The sequence below is a fragment of the Sciurus vulgaris genome (genome assembly GCF_902686455.1).
Source record: "Sciurus vulgaris genome assembly, chromosome: 15".
Lineage (NCBI taxonomy): Eukaryota > Metazoa > Chordata > Mammalia > Rodentia > Sciuridae > Sciurus > Sciurus vulgaris.
The window spans coordinates 55,576,194-55,595,985 of record NC_136476.1 but is presented as its reverse complement, the minus strand read 5'-3'; the positions used below and the strand labels follow the sequence as shown (position 1 = coordinate 55,595,985).

At 50.0% G+C, this 19,792-nt stretch overlaps 1 protein-coding gene across 1 annotated transcript; it reads left to right on the top strand.

The window, feature by feature from the left end:
• Positions 1-4,918: 4,918 nt before the first annotated feature.
• Positions 4,919-18,705, top strand: LOC306644799 (insulin-like growth factor-binding protein-like 1; the record flags this gene model as incomplete). Its single annotated transcript, XM_079112071.1, has 5 exons — positions 4,919-5,363; positions 12,750-12,859; positions 13,577-13,687; positions 15,712-15,865; positions 18,165-18,705. The coding sequence occupies 4 exons, from the start codon at positions 4,919-4,921 to the stop codon at positions 15,859-15,861; spliced, it is 816 nt and encodes a 271-aa protein (XP_078968197.1). The 3' UTR covers positions 15,862-15,865; positions 18,165-18,705.
• Positions 18,706-19,792: the final 1,087 nt, after the last annotated feature.

Sequence of the window (19,792 nt, the reverse complement as noted above, 5' to 3'; positions counted from 1 at the left end):
AAATCTCTAGACTGGGCCTACTGTGCTGACCCGCACGTGCTTTCTTTTAAAAATCAGTTTACCTGAGGCCACTCCGGCCCTGTCCTGGTGTAAGTCATTGGATATGATACATTCTCCGTCCTGTTATCTGCAGGAGACATGTGGACTCAAAGACTTCTCCCTGCCAAGAAGAACACAAGTTACCCTAAAAGGGGGTCGGGGGGTGGCTTTTGTGACCTTTACACAGACCAGATTCCAGGATTCAAGGAAACCAGATAACTAGAAGCAAAGTCCCCCAACCATAAAATCTGTAAGAATAAGTTCCAATGACACTGGTCAGCATGGAACAAAGTGACCCAGAGTGGTCCTGGATCTTTAGCAAGTCATTAAAATAGTAAAATTTTACCCCATGAGGTAAGACCATGCACAGTGAGGAATTGAAAGTCTGATGCACTCCTGCTGTCAGTCAAAGGCTGAGAGGCAGACCTGGTGGGACTCTGGAAATTCCATGGGCCCTCCAATAAAATAAGAGGACAAGAGAGGGACACCATCCCTCTCCTGAGAGGATGCACTCTTTTCCTCCCTAGAGAGTATCCCTTTCCCCCCTCTTCCTTCCTCTTCTAATGAACTCCTGCCTGATACTATGTGTGACTCAAGATTCTTTAGGCAAGATGGCAAGAACTGGTGGTCGCAGACCCCCCCCTCGTCACTTAGACTCCATGGATGAATCTCACTCTGTAACCTTAATCAGTGTCCCAAGAGATTGGCAAGGCTGTCAATTGACCTTATACTATAATTATGCAACCTACAAAATTAAATTGTATTTGTTACTTTTAGGAGTATGACCTGCAGCTAGAAGAAACATCATTCTTATTTTTGAAAATAAATAACTTGTATGACTATTGGAGCTTATGTCTAATTAAGCTCTGCAGTTATCTGACTGGGACTCATCTTTGAGGGTTGTTTCCTGGGACCACTTCTGGTATTCACTGAGATGTCACTCAGGGCCAGTTAGGTAACACACAGAGCTTAACATAAAGAATTACTAACTCGGTAAGTAACTGCAGAGACAGTTACCACCACCAGGACTAGGACAAAGGAAAAGTAGACATTCACATTGGCTTGGCAGCTGCTGCGCATGCATGCACCACTCTCAGGGGGGCTTCAGCTAGTCTTCCCTGGGTTATTGAGTCCAGAGGAGGAGGGAGAAAGTCACACCTCTGCAGGAGTTTGCTGCTTGGCCTATGGGAGTGTTTTGGGCTTGCAGTAGGGTCCTGGGAGGGCTGGGGCAGTCCATTCTGAAAGGGCCTGACCTTCAGCATCTCCTCGGCACTACGTGACTCCAGAATCTCTGCTTAGCTCTCAGACCCTGCAGCCACTCTACCAAGTCACCAAGCCTTGCTGTGTACTTGTATAATACAGAGACTGCCAAAGGTCTAAGCTCTCCGGTGTTGGCTCTCTGTGGCTCCTCCCTCTTTTGTGTCTTGCACCCCCAAATCTCAGTGGCCCCAGCCAAAACTCAGATGCCTCTGCATCATCAGTAAAGCCAGACCTTGCGGATCATTTGGACCCACCTCCCTGCACTGTGGCCTAGAAGGCATCCCAGGGGTAAAACCCAGGGAAATGTGACTCACGTCCTCCCTCTCAGGGACCACTGCCCTGGATTAGAACACTGTCCAGTGCCTGCCCATGTTCATTTATTCATTTTGTCCAGATTTCACAGTTGTTAATGGCAGGAGGAAAAGTCCCTTGTCATTCTTTTTTGATTGCTCAGCATCTGAATTCCTGTCTTTCCCATCTGCATCTTGCCATGTCCCTCGTATCCAGCATTGAAGTACAATCTGTCCCTCGACAACCCCTGCCCATCATTCACAGGCCTTCCTGCTGGAAGCCCCTCTCGCCCTGCTCTGGAGTGGCCCACGGGAGGCCTGACGACATGGATTTTTTATGGTCTCTCAGCCTGGAACAGAGCCTTCTATGAGTGGCCTGTCTGTTCGGTGTAAGATTCAAATGCATGGCCTGTTCATGGAGAGGCCGCTCACTTGAACTCCCGTCCTCTTCCTCTGCTTGGAAACTCCCCAAGGACAGGGATAAAAAGGCTCCTGCCATTTCTCTCCATGCAAAACCGAGGAATGAATGGAGACATTCACACTTGCTTCAGCAGCTGCGGTGTGTGCATACATCCACTCTAAGGGGGGCTTTAACTAGTCTCCCCTGGGTTGTTTGTGTCCAGACCATAAGCAGAGGAGGTAGAAAGTCACACCACCCATGCGGAGTAGCCCCGCTCCCCGCCCCCCACGCCCCGGATCTCACCACCTGCCAGACAACAGAGCACCTCAACCCACTTCCCTGCTGGAAGAACCCACTTCTGTTTCCCATCAGCCAGCGGGGTCCCGGAGGTGTGGCCCACAGTGTTAATTGGTACCTTGGGATTCTGATGGAAGGAAACTATCTGATGGCTATGGGTTTGTGGGTGATTTAAAAAGGAAACAGACACTGCAGACCCGCCTTCAAAGCTTCGGAATGTTTTCTCCACCCAAATACTCAGACTTTTGGTGCCCCAGGCTCAGTGTTGGAAAATGAGTCTTGCTTTAATTCTCTGAGCCATTATGCATACATAATGCTCTCCCGACCATTTAAAAGAAATGTAGATGCTATGTAAATGTACCGCTGTGGGATTGTATATTCCAACCCACATTAAGCACACATTAATTTCTTAATAATAACATCATTCAGTCACTACTCCCACAATATTTGCATAAGAAGCGGGCAAACCTTTCCTCTATGCATTTGCTGTGTTCTAAGGGTCAGGGTCAGGCTTTGTACCATAGGAACAGTGGTTTAGTTGGAGGAACTTAAAAATCATCTCGCCCAGCTCCCAGTGGTTTGACCCCCTTTCCATGCTTCTAGCCAAGACATCCTTAAACTCCTCCCAGGACAGGGAGCTCACTACCTGTGGAGCCACCTATTTTCTCTTCTGACAACCATGAATCATTTTAAAGTTTGAACATACCAGGTAGGATGTCCCTGAAAAACAGCATGGAGTTTATCTTTTGTACTCAAATCCTGCTCTGTTCCACTAACATTCTTAGTGTTTCCTTTACATCATTAAACAATCAAAAATTTTCGCATACCCATTCACATATGTATAAATATGCTATCACACATTTTATAATTGCCATTTTACTAAACAATATATTATAAACATGTTTTCATTCCAACTAATCTCCCTCTCCTTCCATGTTTTCAATGCCTACATAATTCATAGTTTATGTATGTTTAAATCATTGCCTGCCTGTGGGTGTTTAGGTTGTTTCCAACTTTGCTGGAGGAAATCTTCCAACTCCAGGAAGAAATCTTTACACAGTATCTTCCAAGGAGAGGCATGTAGACGGACACGGAAAGTCAAGGGGTGTGAACCTGTTAAAACAGCCATTCCAGGTAAAGACAGTGGTGGAAAGTAATTACTAGTAAGTACTGAGAGCTGAGCTGCACTTTAACAACATTGTCACCTTTAATCCTCACCACTGCTTCCTCCCACCCCTGGGGCACCTGACCATGCCTTCTCTAGGCAGCTGGTTATAAGGTGGGAACTGGAGTGATCTGGCTTGCTGTGCCCACCACAAAATGTGGTCTTCAAAGAAGCACTTTTCTGAGAATAAGGACATCCCTGGAAATCTGCACACTGGGAATGAACTGGGCTTGGGAAGCGAACTGGACCCCACCCAAAACTGCTATAGCTGGTCTTCCCAGGCACCAAGAAGCTTTCTCCACTCTAGGAGTTCAGCACAGGAAAGAAAGAAAAAAGAAAAGAAAAGAAAAATACAGCCCAGGGCAAATAGGAGGTAACAGGTGAGGGCAGGAAAATGGTTCCATAAAGCCTAGCCAGCAAGTTCCTCCACTCAGTATCTTCACGTGGCTGCTCTTAAATTCCAGCAGCCAAGACTTCCTTAAGGCAGGGATGGGTGCACAGATCCTGGATCAGAGTAGGCTTGGAGGGCAAGAACCTGCATCTCTCCAAGATGTTTTCCCCAGGGGACCACAGGCACCCTTACACTTGTGCACCAGGACTTCATAGCAGCATTGTTTGCAGCAACAAAAGGACAGAAAGAATGGTTTAAATAACTCCTTTACCTGCCCAAAGGCTACTTTCACTTGAACTCCAAAATACATCACTGAAGTTCATCTAAAGGAAGTCATTGACGCCCAAAAGATACTCCATATGTATCTTTTGGTGCGTATCTTTTGGTATATGTAGCATTAAGAAACACAACCAATCAAACTGTGCTCCCATTGAACTGTACAACAGGCTGGATTTCAGAGATGACACAAGGTGGGGAAACTATGTGAAATACGATTTTAAAGGACGGAGCTTATACAATCATACACGTTTTAATAGACACAAAAAGTTTCTGAATATATATCCAAGAACCCGATAGCAAGATTGGCCTCTATAAACTAGAATTGGGGGCTGAGATTCAGGTTGGGCGAGAAACCCTGTTTTCATTGTTCGTCTTTTTGTAAAATCTGAAAAATTAAAACACAGATTTCCTTTTAAAAATAAAACTCTGCAAATTGATGAACGTAAAATAAAAGAGAGCATCCTCCTGTAATGTAATATTTGGAGCCAGTCTTGTAGCTGAAGCCCAGGCATCTAATCTCGAGACCTCAGGAAAGTTCCTGCTCGGACTGGGTCTTGGTTTCCCCAAGAGTCTAATCGGGTGTCGGAAAGCAGGTCTTGTGATGTCCCTTTGGCTCGGAGACAGGGGCGGGAGGCCAGCCCACAGCCCCGCTCTGGTCCGGGGTCCGGGCAGCAACCCGCTGGCGCCCCGCGGTGCAGACCCGGCCAATCAGCGGCCGCGGGGCGGGTGGGGTGGCTGTGCCGCACGCACGAAGCGGAGCGCGAAGCAGAGGCGCCACTGCCGTCTCGGAGCAGGCCATGCTGTGCTTGTCGCCGCTGCTCCCGCTGCTGCTCCTGCTGCCACCGCTGGTCCCCGGCCTCCGGATCCGGGACGGGGGAGGTCGGCATCTGGAGTGCGGTCCGTGCCGGTCAGAGCACTGCCCAGCGCCCACGCGCTGCCCAGAGCCTGCGATCGCTGCGCGCGATGAGTGCGGCTGCTGCGCGCGCTGCCTGGGCGCGGAGGGCGCGAGCTGCGGGGGGCGGGCGGGTGCGCGCTGCGCCCCGGGTCTGGTGTGCGCAAGCCGGGCCGCAGGGGCGGCGCCCGAGGGCACTGGCCTCTGCGTGTGCGCGCAGCGCGGTGCGGTCTGCGGCTCCGACGGCCGCTCCTACCCCAGCGTATGCGCGCTTCGTCTGCGCGCTCGGCACGCGCTCCGCGCGCACTCCGGCCACCTTCACAAGGCGCGCGACGGCCCCTGCGAGTTCGGTGAGTGGGGGTTCCGGCATCGCAGGGCCCTGGCGGGTAGAGAAAACGGGACCTCAATCCTCGCGGGTGGAGAGCAAAGGATCCTCTTGCACACGGTAGACTTCGATGCCTTAGGCTTCAGTTTCCTCTTGTGGAGAAGTATTTCTCATTTTGCAGGTGTTCAGGGAGACGGGGTGGAAATCCACATCCTGCGCCTCCTTTTCAGATTTTTGGAGACACCAACCTTGGAGCAAGAGGAAGTATTGATAAGCCTGCTGCCCTTTTTGGTAGTTAAGTTCCTACTAATACAGTGATTTGCAGGCTGGTCTCTTTGTCCCAGGGAAACTGGGAGTTGGGGAAAGGGCTTCCCATTGGGTGCTCCCAGGTGCCCTGTGCCAAGCGGATTGTTTGAATGGAGAGGAAAAGAATATGAGGCTACTGGAAGATCAGGAGCTCTTTGCAGAAACTCAGGAGTGATCAGAACAGAGCACCAGGGACCTGGGTGTGGCATGAAGCCCAGTCTAGGGTCCTAAGGGAGCTCCCACCCAGGACAGGTGAGTCCTTTGGAGACTTAAGCTCTGAAAAGATTATTGTGCAACGAGAGGCAGACCCAGGTTCTGTGGGTCTAAGACACATACAATTGTAAGAGTCCCACTTTAAGAAAAGGAATAGAAAATTATGCATTGCTAGGGGTTTAGAAACTTAAACTTCAGTAACATTGCAGAATTACCATCCTTGGGTGCCAGAGTTGCCCATCTTCTCTGTGTAATTTTTAAAAACCAAACAGAGATAAACCAAAATATTAGTATATAGGAATGTCCAGCAAAGCACCCTGCTTTGCTAGCCCCCTCTGCTTTAGTGCGGCATGAGGTTTTGGAGAACTTCCTCTGTCTACTCTGCCTGGAGAGGGCAGTGGAGAGTTCAGGGTGAGTAAGCCTGTGGCTGGTGAGTCCCCAGGAACCTGGCTTATAGCCTGGGCTTCAGGCTTCTGGGGAGGAATACTGGCCTTGTCCTGGAGACCAAGTACAGGCTTCAAGATGGAAGCCTCAGGGTTGGGTGAAGCTTTCTCCAGGCCTTAAGAAGTATCTAGTATTGTGTTATTCCTCATCTCCCCAGAGTATTCCAGGTAGATGTTCTGAAATCCAGGAGAGCCAATGGGTCGTTGGAAATGGGGCAGGAAGGCTCCTGTCTGGGAAACAAAGACCAAGTGCAGCTCTGTGCAGTCCCAGTTGATAGGAAGGTTGTCATTGCTAGTCCTCCCCGGGTTCCCAGTGGAAGACAGAGCTGACTGGCTCCCCGAGTGGCCTGGGGCCAATTCTTTCTCCTCTCTGGCCAGGTCAGCTCCTGTGGAGCTATTGTTTAGGTCCCTTCTACCTGGAACTCTTGTTTCTGCCCTGCAGCCCTTCAACAGTCCTGTCTCTTTCCTTCTCGTGCCTAACACTGGCTTTTTTATAATCTGCTTTCCTCAGCATTAAATTCACAGACAGTTCTCTTTGTCTGCAGACAGGTAACAGTTACTCCACATTCAGGAGATGTAAGAAATGCTGACTGGGTCCCCACAGAATCCACACAGTGCTGATGGTCTCAGATAATTTCTCCCTAGTGTGGTATTCTGTTCCTAAGAGAAAGACACTTTAAAGACATGTAGAATAAATTTGCTATTATGCAGAGGAGACTGAGACCCAACAAGGGCAGGGGACTTGTCCAGGATGTCCAGTGATGGCTGACTAGCTCCCAGGGTCCAACACCCTGTCCCGTGCTCTTTCAGGACAGGACTTGATAATCAGGCAGATGGTGGTTGTCATGGTAACCAGAGTAAGAACAGATGGCAGATGGAAACCCCATACCCCTAATTCACTGAAAATTACCAAATGACAAGTAAATGTGACAGCCTCTCCACTCTGATCTATGGGCTCTGAGGCCCTCCCCAGGCTCAGTCCCCAGAAATAAAGATGTACTTGGGGCCAAACGGGAGCAATTCAGAAGCTGCTTTTCATGACCTCATTAGTGACAGGCGTCAGGGCTCCTGAGCTCAGCTGTCCTTCCCACCAGCATCCCTGTCCTGCACCTCAGCTCCCCACCCTTGCCCTGCTGCCTTCTGTGCTGACTTGCTTGTGGGACCCCGCCCTTGTGTCTTGGTAAGGCCCAAAGGTGTAGACAGGGAGATGTTTTTTCTTTTCCTAGGCACAGTTGACACCTCATTCGGTGCTGCCCTAAAGCCATCTTTAATTCAGAAGACACAGCAGGAGCACTTCTTAACAATGCCCCTGGGGACCCTGGGTGAAGGAAAACAGGAGTGGAGCAGGGCTGTTCTGCTTTAATATTGGTGAGAAAATCACTCTCAACTTGACCTGAGTGAGGAGTCCTTAAGTATTCATTAGGCCCCTCCCAATGTGGAGAAATGTCTGACACATGCCCCTGAGAGCCAGTGAGAAACAGTCTGGGGACTTATATGCTGCTCTTTCCTTCTGTGCTCTAAATGCCCCAAACTGCCTAAAAATGACAGTGATCTTTTGATCTGTACATTGATTAAAGGCCCGTGTACACATAATTCTTTACTGTTGGATGTCACTTTTGTATCCATCTTCTTACTGGATTTTTGAAAAAAAAATTATTTTTTCTATTTGGGAAATCTCACTCCCATTTACTAGAAGGGAAAACTGAAACATGCAGAAGGGAATTCCCTGGAGCCACCTGGCCACTCCCAGCTGAAGGCAGCCCAAGTTTGCCTGGCTCCTTGAGGCTCCCTGGCATCCATCTCTTGCCTGCAGTGTATGACGCCCCTGCCGCCCAGTGAGCTCTTGAGATCCTGAATCTTAGAAAATTCACCTTGGTTGAAATTCCAGCTCCACTTAGAAACCCGAGGTGCCGTGTTACCAGGTAACCAGAAGAGGCAGCGAATGCCATTTTGTGAGAGGGACAAAGAAAGGGGCCTCATGCTCAAAAGCCTTTCAGGCTGTGGGAGGGGATTTGAGGCACTGGCTGCAGGGAGCGGGATTAAGCTGTTCCGCGTGGTACAGTGACTATTAGCATAAATTATCAGGGCTGCTCAGTACGTTGATTATTAAACTCTTTGGTTTTGCACTTCTTAATACAAGCAGATGGGGCCTGGGGGATGACTTTTGAGATTCTTTCTTTCCCTAGCACCATTAACTTTAAAGAAATCTCAAAGGCATTTGAGAAAATCTTTTATTCCAGCCATCAAGGACCCATTTAATTGACGGGGTAGGGAGACAGATCACCACACACGATAATATTCATATTGATCCCTTTCATCTCTGCAGATCCACACAGTTAACGCAGTCACATCCATCATCTGCCTTCACCCCAAGGGTGTGGGCAGCGGACACTCTCTTCATCTGAAGACAGGGAGGAAATGGTTAGCAACTTGCCCAGTCCTGAGTGGTTGGCACCCAGACCCCAGGTGTTTGAGTCTCCCTCCGCTACTACTTTGCTTACCCCATGGTACTGCCTCCTGCAACCACGCACACCTGGTGACTAGCTTGTTACCTGCTGGTTAGCCCTTGGGTGGGGGGATTTCCTAGGACCATTGTGAGCCCAGGGACACAGGAATTTAGCAAGGAAGAACTAGAGAGATGGAGCTGGTACAAAGACTGGGCTGACTGGGTGCCAGCCTCCCTCCTGAGCGCCACACTATTTTCGTCAAAGGCAGGTAGGAAGGAAAGGCCTGGTTCTTCCGGGGATCATGGTGGCTTCAGCAAATGGTAAGGTGAAGGGCTGTGTGTGTGCCAGGGTGAAGGCTGTGGGCCATGGCCTCTGGTGCCTGCAGGAGAAGCCTGATGGGCCCTGTCACCAGCAGCCAGTGGAGAGTCGCAAGCAGACCAGGCACCATGGAAGAGTCTGCCCCGGGGATGGGACAGATGGCCACAACTTTGGATCCCCTGTAAACTTGCACATTTGTGGAGGTCTTGGAATTCTTCCTTCTCAAAGCAGCCCGGAATGGGTAAGGGGAGACGGGGCTCCTGTGCCCTTTTTAAAGAAGAAGACTGTAATCCTGGTGGCTCTGGAGGTGGAGGCAGGAGAATCGCAAGCTTGAGGCCAGCCTCAGCAACTTAGCATGACTCTAAGCAACTTAGTGAGACCCTGTCTCAAAATAAAAAATAAAATGACTGGGGATATGGCTCTGTGGTTAAGCGCTCCTGGGTTCAATCCCTGGTACCAAAAAAAAAAAAAAAAAAAGAAGGGGAAGGGCCAAGTCAAGTCACTGGGACATGGTATAGACAGGATTCAAAGTGGGGTTCCTCTGCCCCAGATAGCACACTGTCCCTCCTGCCTCTGGTAGTCATTGAGCATCCCAGTTCCACACATTTGGGGTAATAACAGGAACTGGGAATGTCCAAGCAAGGGCACAGTCTCCGGTGAGTTTTCAGGCACACAATGCATGACACGTGTTGTCTCTCTCCGTGGCTGTGCCCTGTCCAGCCCAGTGGGAGAAGCTCTTAGGAGCCCAGGTTCCCCACATGACATTTCCCTTAGGTGATCTGCTTTGTATGCTTTGCTGAAATCAATCAGAGCCATCCGTAGGACCCTATGCTGAGTCCTATGGGTCTGTCTAGTAAAACTTTGAACCTGGGGGTTATTTTGGGGGAACACCCCACATAACTCCTAAATAACTAATCTCTTACTTTAGAATGGAGTCCATATAGATTATAAATGTTGGACTTTAAAATATAGCATGGAACCAGGTGCAGTGCAGCAGGCCTGTAATCCCAGGGGAGTGGGAGGCAGAGGCAGGAGGATCAAAGCCAGCCTCGAAACTTAGAGAGGCCCTAAGCAACTTAGTGAGACTCTGTCTCAAAATAAAAAAAAAATATAAAAAATGGGATGTGGCTCAGTGGTTAAGCACCCTGGTTTCAATCTCTGGTACAAAAGAAAAAAAAAAAAAAAAAGTAATATATTTTGGACAGCGCCCCCATCTGGCCGCCAGAAAGATTCCTGCAAAGATGAACAGCTTAGTGCCTGCTCAGCACTCAGCAAGCACTATGTGGCTACATTCCCATTGTTACTATTACTGGGAATATTATTGACTATGAAGAGCTGTTATAGATGAAAATGTCTTAAATTTAAAACCAGCCATGTTGCAATTAAAAGCAGATGATTATGGCAGAGCACAGCATGAGGACTTTTTTGAGATAATGGAATGGCTGTGGATCTTGGTAGTTACGTGACTGCCTGCCTTTGTCAAAACTTAGAACCACACACCAGGAAGAATGCACTGTCCATATATGCAAATCAATCAATCAATCAATCAATCAAATCAATTGTTCACTGTTCCTTTAAGCAGGGGTCTCTTTGTAAAAAGAAATGGTGTTTCCTGCCATGAAATCCATGGCAGAGACAGTGTAGCCCAGGCAGTCTTCCTTAATTGTTGTTGTGGGACAGAGTAAGAGCCAAACACGAGGAAAGAGGAAATGTGATTTACTGGTTTATTCATTTAGGCCTGAAAGGGAGTGATGAAGTCTCATTTAAAATTTATGACTTTACATGAACGGAAGTGAAACGCGGTGATTGAGTGTCCCTTTGGAATCTACCCGGGGCTCTGGAATAAGACACGGTTCTGATTGTTCCTGCAGTGAGGCGTTTGGGGACGGGTTTGGGCTCTGGTGGAAGTGGCTTCACAGTGCCTGTGTGACTGAGGAGGCGCTGGCAGGAGCATATGAATAAATTAGCCTCTTTGTCATCGCAGATGGGGTCCCTGCCAGAGAGCAGGTGTAGGGCTCTTTGCGACCGAGGGCAGGTTGGAAGTCCAGGCGCTTGGCTCGTTGGTAAGCGTGGGTTGGCTGGACTTTTGCAGGGCAGGCCGGCGGGTGTGGTGAAGGAGTGGCAGGGGAGCAGCCTGGGCAGGGAGGGAAATCCCTGCACTCGACTCCCTGGGGGGCTGTGGGCTCCAGAGGGCAGCCCTGGGGTCAGCAGGTGGCAGTTACAGAGAGGCAGGTTTTAGCTCCAGGGGAGGAGAGCTTGCTTACCAGCAGAGCCCTCCCAGGAAGGAAGGGCTCGCTCTGCAGTTGGGTGAGCTCTGACCACGCCGCCTCCTGCCTGCTTCCCTCGCCCTCCCTTAGTTCTTTTCTACTGCAGCCATACCCCAGGGGACAAGGGCTATCCCCTCTCAGGGCAGGACTGTGGAGAGCACCAGGGTCGTCTCTAGTCACCAAGCCCAGAAGCCCTGGCTTCCATAGTTCGATGGCCCCGGAATGAATGAATTTGTTCTCTTACTCGTCAGGGATTTCTTCCACCAGTCTAGTCGGTGTGCCAGGCCTGTGCCGAGCCCCGCCCGCTGCGTCTCACTTCCTCACTCGTTCCGTGGGCAGATCCCCTCAGCCACCTGGGAGCAGGGGTGTTGCCCCCATTTTACGGAGGAGGAGGCCTGAGTGGAGAGCCTCCACTGGCCAGGCCTCCACCTCGCACCTTGCCCAGGATGCCTGGCCCAGAGGCCAGGATGGCTGAGCTTGCCGTCAGCACAGGTGAGACTGGGGAGACACACCTGGACTGCAAGGCCAGCTGTGACTCAGCAGAGCAAAGAGGTGCGGCCCCTGGTTCTGGGTGAAGCTCCTAGCTGGGCCCTGCAGGCTGGGTGAGATGTCCACCCGGGGAGCTGTGGGGCTGGAGGTAAAGCAGGGCATTGAGGGGAGACTGGAGAGGGGCCTGAAGGCCGAGGAGGCTGGACTGGGATCCACAGCCCAGCAGAGCAGGTGCCAGGCACGGGAGGATGGGGGTTGCCGAGCATGAACTCACGGTTTCTGACTCGAAGCCAGTGTGCTCTCAGGTCCCCTCCAGAGAGCCCTGCCCCTCCCCCACCTCCCTGTAACATTCCGGCAATCTAGAGTGACATTTGCCCCATTTGCTGAGTCGTCCCAGCTCTGCTCCCTTGGCCTCTGGGTTTTCAGGCTGCACTTCAACCTTGGGGCTGGGGAGTCTGTGGCGCCTGTGTTGTTCACGTGCTGCAGACGGTGGCATCTGGAGTGGGTGGCAGAGGCTCAGCTCAGGGTGTGGCAGCCATTGTGCCTGGCATTCCCCTTTGAAACCCCCTACACATGGAGACAGAAAGCCCCATCTGCCTGACGTCTCTGCCATTGGTGATGTGACACTGGGGCTCTTGGAGTCCACCACCCGCGTCCTGTAGCTAAATAGGCAGATGGCAGCCAGGGTCCTGGAGGGGCGGGGAGGGAGTATGCTGAGACCCAAGCTCTGCCCCTGACTTGGGAGTTGCCAGTTTCCTGGTGTGGGTCCCAAGAGCAGCAGGACCTTCCAGTCTGAAGAGAGCTCCCATCTACCGTCCCTCGCTCAGGGCGGGTCCCGCCAGGCCCTGGGCAGGCAGGGCGATGTTGGAGGTGGGGGCCTGGGGCCTGCCCCGAGTAAAGGGTGTGTTCCCTTGTCTTCTCCCCCCAGCGCCTGCAGTCATCCTGCCACCCCGGAGTGTTCACAATGTCACCGGGGCGCAGGCATACCTGTCCTGCGAGGTGAGGGCTGTGCCCACACCAGTCATCACCTGGAGGAAGGTAATTTCTCTCCCAGAACTGTGTGCCTGTGCGTGTGTGTGCATGTGCCCGTGTGCATGTGCCGGTGTCTGTGAGAGAGACGGAGACAGAGAGAAGTTGCCATCAGTTGGGGGTGGGAAATATTTTTTCTTTAAGTGCTTTGTGTGTGTATCTTTGTATGTGGGCCGGAGGATTGGAAAAAGATACTTCGTATATCACTTCTCTGCCTCAAAAACTTTTGCCACAGCGCTCTCCCCAGAGAAGGGAGTGGGATTGCAGTCATTCCTGTGCCATTCGGTCCCTTAGGAGCCCCAAAAGTTCTGCTGTCACCTATTCCCACATCAGCTGCTAGGACCCAAGAACCAGCTTCACTGTGGAGCTAAATGGTTGGCAGGCTTAGCTGATGGCAGAAGCCCCAATCCTCTTCCAAACCCAAATCTTCCTGATGACCAGTCACCTTTGTTTTCTGTCACCTTGGCTCTGCAGCCCTCCTGGTAATAAGTGGAATTCCTTCTGCTGCTGTGCTGCCTTTGTGGCGATGTATGCATCCGTGCTGTCCAGCAGGGGGTGCTGTCCCCACGTTCATTTAGGTTTCAGAAGCAACTGAACAGGGAATGAGCTGTGTTAGGTTTCAGGCTTTTAGACACCGAGTGCATGTGGGTGGCGAGGATATCTGCGAGGTGTCCTTATCCAGAAGTCCTTTCTCTAAACTGTTCATGGTTTCTGCATGCTCTGTAGGTCACACACTCTCCTGAGGGTACTGAGGTACTAGAGGAGTTACCTGGGGACCATGTCAATGTAGCTGTCCAGGTGCGAGCTGCCAACCACGAGGCCACAGCCTGGATTTTGGTGAGTGTTTAGGACTATTGGGTGTTACTGACTGACCTTACGAAGCACCCTTTATCCTTGGGTAACAAGTGACACTCTTCCAATCTGTTCCTATCCATTTCTCACAGGACCATCCAGTAGCTGTGAGGTGGGAAGGGCAGGTTGTGTACCTCCTAGGAGCACAGGGGTCTGCTGCTGTGACCCCCAAAAGATGTCTTTGTCCTAAAGTGCAGAACCTGTGGATGATTGGGGCGGGTGCTAAATAGCCAACTTTAAGATAGGGAGAGGAGCCAGGTGCAGGGGGCTTGCCCATCATCCCAGTGCCGCAGGAGGCTAAGGCAGGAGAATGGCAAGTTCAAGACCAGTCTGGGCAATTTAGTGAGACCCTATCTCAAAATAAAAAATAAAAAGCTATGGGGGTATAGCTCAGTGATACAGCACCTGCCTAGCGTGCAGGAAGCCCTGGGTTTAATTTCAAGTACCACAAAACAGAGGGGAGTAACCTAGATTACCCAGCTGGGCCCAATTTAACGGGAGGCTTTAAATGAGGACTAGGGAGGCAGAGTCAGGGTGGTGTGATGAGCAGGACTGCACCCCCCATGCCGACACTGCTGATGGAAGATGGGGCCACAGACCAAGGAGCACGGTTGTCCTCTGGAAGCTGTTCACAGCAAAGCAGCAGATCGTCCCCTAGGCCTTAGGAACTCTGCTCACACCTGATTTTAGCTCACTGAGACTCTTTTGGGCTTCTGACTTCCAGAACTGTCGATGATGGATTTGCATAGCTTTAAACCGTGGAGCCTCGTACAGTTTGTTACAGCAGCCTGTGAAACTAATACACCTGCCCAAGACCACGTGACTGACAGACAGGGAAGAGGCACATTCCAGTCCTCCTCTGGGCTCTATTATGTCACTCGCAGCATTTTGCTCAGATAAGGGAATGTCACACGTTTGAAAGGTTGATGGGGTGTGGAGCTAGGGGTCCATGTTGAGCAGCGACAGCTCTTCTCTGAGCCTCAGTTTATTGTGACCTTCATGGGCCGGAAAATGAGGCTAGTAAACAGTCACCTTTCACCAGCAATTGGTGCATTCAGAGAGGGATGGTGTACGTAGCCTCCCTCTGGAGTGTGCGTTGCATTTGATAGAAGCAGTGATTGCAAGAGAAAGCTGAGAGAAGAGAGCTGGTAATGGATCTGGTGGTGAGCACTTTGGGACACCCAGCTGAGGGACTCGGAATGCAGTGTGCACCCACTTAGAAGGAAAGACGGGGAAAGCTTATATCTGCAGCATTGTGTAAAGGTTGTCCCCAAGGGGAACATGCTATAGGTCCTTCTTTGGCCAGTAGATTTTTGTTCTTTTTGTTTGCAGTATATTCCTCATAATCTGTATCTGTTACCTTCAATAAAAGGACCAAGTCGCTCATGTACTAAAGGGCAGGAATACAAAGGAATCATTAAAATGAGAGCCGCGATAGGGAGTATGCCCTTCAAGAGGGTCCCTAAGAAGGAAATTTCACTGTGTGCTCTTCAGCAGCCAAAGCAAGAAGAGAAATAGCTTGGTCTTATTCTGAAGTGGAGCAAGTGTTCAGATATACCATTAAGAACTAAATAAGGGGGTCTGGAGTTGTGACTCAGTGGTAGAGCGCTTGCCTGGCATGTGTGAGGCCCTGGGTTCGATACTCAGCACCACATGTAAATAAATAAAACAAAAGCTTCATTGACAACTAAAAAAAAAAAAAAAAATTAAAAAAAGAACTAAATAAGGGAAGTCAGGCCCAGCGGGAAGTCAGGCCCAGCAATATTGCCTGTAATCCCAGCAACTCAGGAGGCTGGGGAAGGAGGATTGCAATTTCAAGGCCAGCCTCTGCAACTTAGCAAGACCATGTCTCAAAACCAAAATAAAAAGGACTGGGGATGTGGCTCAATGTTAAAGTGCCCCTGAGTTCAAGCCCCAGTACCTGCCCCTACACACAAAAAAAGAACTAAGTAAGGAAGTCATTTTTCTCCACCAGATACAACTATCTAACATGTCTGTTGTATTTCTAGATCGACCCCCTGAGAAAGGAAGACGAAGGAGTGTACCAGTGCCACGCCACCAACATGGTTGGGGAGGCCAGGTCCCACGGCACGGTGACCGTCCTGGATCTGGATAGATACAAAAGCTCCCGCTCCCCGGCTCTGGCCGGCCTCCTGTGATGGAGTAACGTACACCTTCTAAGTCAACAGTATGCCTACGCCCACCTCCTAAGAGATTTGAGGGACTTCTTAGATGTGTAATTTTAAAAGAACAATATGTAAGTGGGGTGAGCAGAGGAGCACAGGGTCATGGGAGGAGGAGCAGGCAGACGCTCTGGTATGTTCTCACGTGTCTCTCTGCATTTCCCAGCAAGCAGTGCCCAGAGCTGGGAACACCATGGGTGTCCACAACACGGAAAAGCCAGGGGTGTTTTGAGTTTCTGAGGCTGGAGGGAATATTTCCTCTGAGCCCTGAGAGAGGGCAGACAGTGTCACTGTGACAGCATCCAGGTGGAAACATTCCTGCAGAGAAGACTGCTAGGCTTCATTTGTCTCTTCCCAGGCCTGCCTTGCTGCTTAGCAACGCCTCTCAGGGGGAAGGAGAAGGGAGGCAGGATCTCTGCATCTCTTTTGGCCAGGTGGCTCTTAGTCCTCCTAGTCACACAGGTGACAGCTGGGGATTGCATCTGTCCCCTGCCTACAGGCAACTGTGAACCTGGGAAATGAATCACTTTAATTAGCCCGCGTTTGCAATATAACAACTCCAAAACCTGGCTGGTTCACAGCCACAAACATTTATCTCTTGCTCACGTTCCATGCCACTGATCCAGGTTTGCTGTGGCTCTACTCGGTGTCTCCTCATTCAGGACCCAGCTGGAGGAACAGTCCCAACATGTACTAGGTCCATTCTGTGGCAGGAGGGACGAGCAATGAGCCAGGCCAAGCACACAATCTGGTTGGAAGGTTCTGCTCAGCTGTGATGTACATCCTGCCTTCTTACAGTCCATTGGCTGTTGCCCAGGGTGGCTGGAGTGGAGGGTGGGGGCGCCATACACTCCTCTGACAGGACCAAAGGGCAGGGATGCACAGTCCTCTTACAGCGATGGGAACAAGAACCACAAACAGTTTCCACCACCAAGACAGACCAACAGGTTCTTGATAGAGCAGGAAAGATTAGAGACAAGTGTGACGGTTTCTTAAAAAGCAAAAGGATTTTGCTGGGTGCAGTGGTGCTCTCCTCAGGAGGCTGAGGCAGGAGGATTGCGAGTTCAGGCCAGCCTGGGCAACTTTAGCAAGATCCTGTCTCAAAAAGTAAAAAGGGCTGGGGATGGAGCTCAGTGGTAAAGCACCCCAGGTAAAATCCCCGGTACCAACAAAACCCAAACAAGAGTAGAAGGATTTTGCTGTGGCTTCAACCCCCCAGTGCCTTTGGCCTCTGCTGTTGCCCTGTGTGTGTGCAAGGCCTTGCGTCAGGTCTGTATAGGATGCACAGAAAAACGAAAAGGAAACCTCATTACACCAGAAATCGTGCTAAGGGAATAGGGGAGCTGTGCGGATTTGAGGCAGGAGAAACATCCAGAACTGGGGAAAACAAAGGAAGGTGTGGCTGAGGAAGTGCAGAGGTTCAAGGGCAGGTATCTGTGGATAGTTAGAGGTCCTAGAAATGGCTAAGAAAATGTGAAGTGTAACCATGAAATAAGAACTCAGCAAAGAGCCAGGAATCAGCCTTAAAGTTGCCCTCTTGATACTTGACTTTTATTTTATCTAGCTATATAGAATAGGTTAATGTATATATTATAATAATATATGTCACATAAAATAATACATACATTGTTCTATATTGAGGTGTTGAGTTCCCTTGACCCGTGCAGTGTGGAGCAGCTCTTGCCTCCAGGAGCACAGAGCTCATTCCCACCAGACAACCATCTGGCATTTTCCAGTGGTTAAAAAGTTTCTTCTCATTATTAAGCTGGAGTCACCTCCCTGGAAAATCCACCCACTGATCTAAAATGCCCCACAGAACCAGGTACATTGGCACATGCCTGTAATTCTAGCAACTCAGGAGGCGGAGGCAGGAGGATCGCAAATTTGAGGCCAGCCTCAGAAACTTAGAGAGGCCCTGAGCAACTCAGCAAGAACCTGTCTCAAAATGAAAAATGAAAAGGGCTGAGGATGTGGCTCTGTGGTTAAGTGCCCTGGGTTCAATCCCCAGTAGATAGATGATAGATAGATAGATAGATAGATAGATAGATAGATAGATAGATAGATAGATAGATAGATAGATCGATAGACAGACAGATAGATAGATAGCCAGCTCCACGGACCCCTTCTGAGGCCCCAGGTCCCTCCATCCCACACTAGCACCTTTCTTGCAGAGGAGAGTGAACTTCAGGATTGTTTCCTCCACTTCCCGTTTAACACAGGGTTGATCATAACAGCACAGTCTTCTTTTCTCTAATCCCTGCCTCCCCTTTTCTTCCCAGGGTCTTGGAGACAGTGATCATGGGATGATGGAAAAGCCACATCGTGGATCTTGTTGCTTTGGGAAGACTTCGAAACACTGTGTCTGTAGATAACCCCTTTTGTATGTTTTCTAAAATTGGATGCAAACTAGATTCATATGCAGATGTAGTTTTTAGCAGGGCAGACAGTGGGAAAACAGAGGTGCATGTAGCTTTTTTATGCTTTGGGAATGGATCGTTCCACGGGAATTCTTTTTTAACTATTCCCTCCCAGGGAAGAGCACGTAATGTTTGTCATTCTAAAGGGCTCAGAACGAGGCATGTGCCCACTGTGACTGTTTACCTCGTGTGTCTGTGACTGATAAGTGGGCGCTCTGTGACTTAGTGTGTGATGTAGGAGAGAAGGCGGCCCTGGCTCTCTTCAGCCTGACCTTAACTTGCTGTGTGACCTAGTCAGGTCCTTTCCCCTCTCTGGGCCTTGGTCTCTCCTCCAGTGATTGTGGCATTTGGACTAGATGTTACTTACCAGGGTCCCTTTTAGCCCTTCCATCTTAGAGTAAGATGGTCCCAAGCAAAAAAGTTATGCAAGTGTAGTCTTAGCATGTTTTTTTTTTTTTTAAAGATAATGTTCCTTCAAAACCAAATCATGGCCTCATACCTGGGTGTGCTCACACAGATGCATGACATAAGCTGTCCTGCCTCTCCTCTTCCCGGCTTTTCCTGCTCTAAGTAGACTTAGTCCTAGATGGACGGTTTTCAGGAGCCCCTTGGCTGGTGTTTGGGGACCAAGCCATCCACTCATTAGCCCATCCCTCCCTAAGCAGGTGCAGACCTGGCTTCTAACATAACCTTCTAGAAAGGGGCCAGGGATCATCTCTGGGCTGTGGAGTCCCAGTGAAGTAGAATACATTTTACTTACAGACATGTTGACCTCACCCAAAAATAAAGCTTTTTTTCTTTTTTTTTCTTTTGAAAAAAGGAGAATATTTGCTGTCTGGTCCAGGACAGGATCTTCCTAGGTGATTACAATTTCTGAACATCAGAATTTGGATCTCTCTCACTGTGGACAGCCCTTAAAGTTCATGAAGTACTTTCCCATCCATGATCCCAACCTAGGAGGGTAAGCAGGGCAGAAATTAAGGGCCCTCCCCTGTTACAGATGAGGCACACCAGGCCCTAGGAGGAAGCTCTTGGCCTGAGGTCTGGACATTAGATGAGTGGTTTTCAAACCTGAAAACATCGGGGCCCCTTTTTTGAATGAAATCAGATTTAAAATTGATTGAATTAGTTGCTCTTGGCTATTGGGTATTGGAGTTGCCAGAAGACCTGCTCCTGTCCCCTCCCCTCTGGGCACCTCCTGCCCCTCTCACCTCCCTGCACGGTGATTTTTTCCACATGCAAGAGTCTGCCATTGATTCCCCATGAACTGTGTAGCTGAGAGATGACTTGGTCAGACACTTAATGAAATTATGTCAGAAGAAATAGGAATGCAGTTGCTCTGGAGAGGTAGTAGAACCACGTCATGCATCTAATGACGTGCACATTCTGCCAAGTCAGATGAATCACCTCAGATTTGCCTTGTCAAAATTAGAGACAAGATCTCGACCCAGAGAAGAGGGCAGATGGAGCCCTGTGGTGGAAGTGCCACG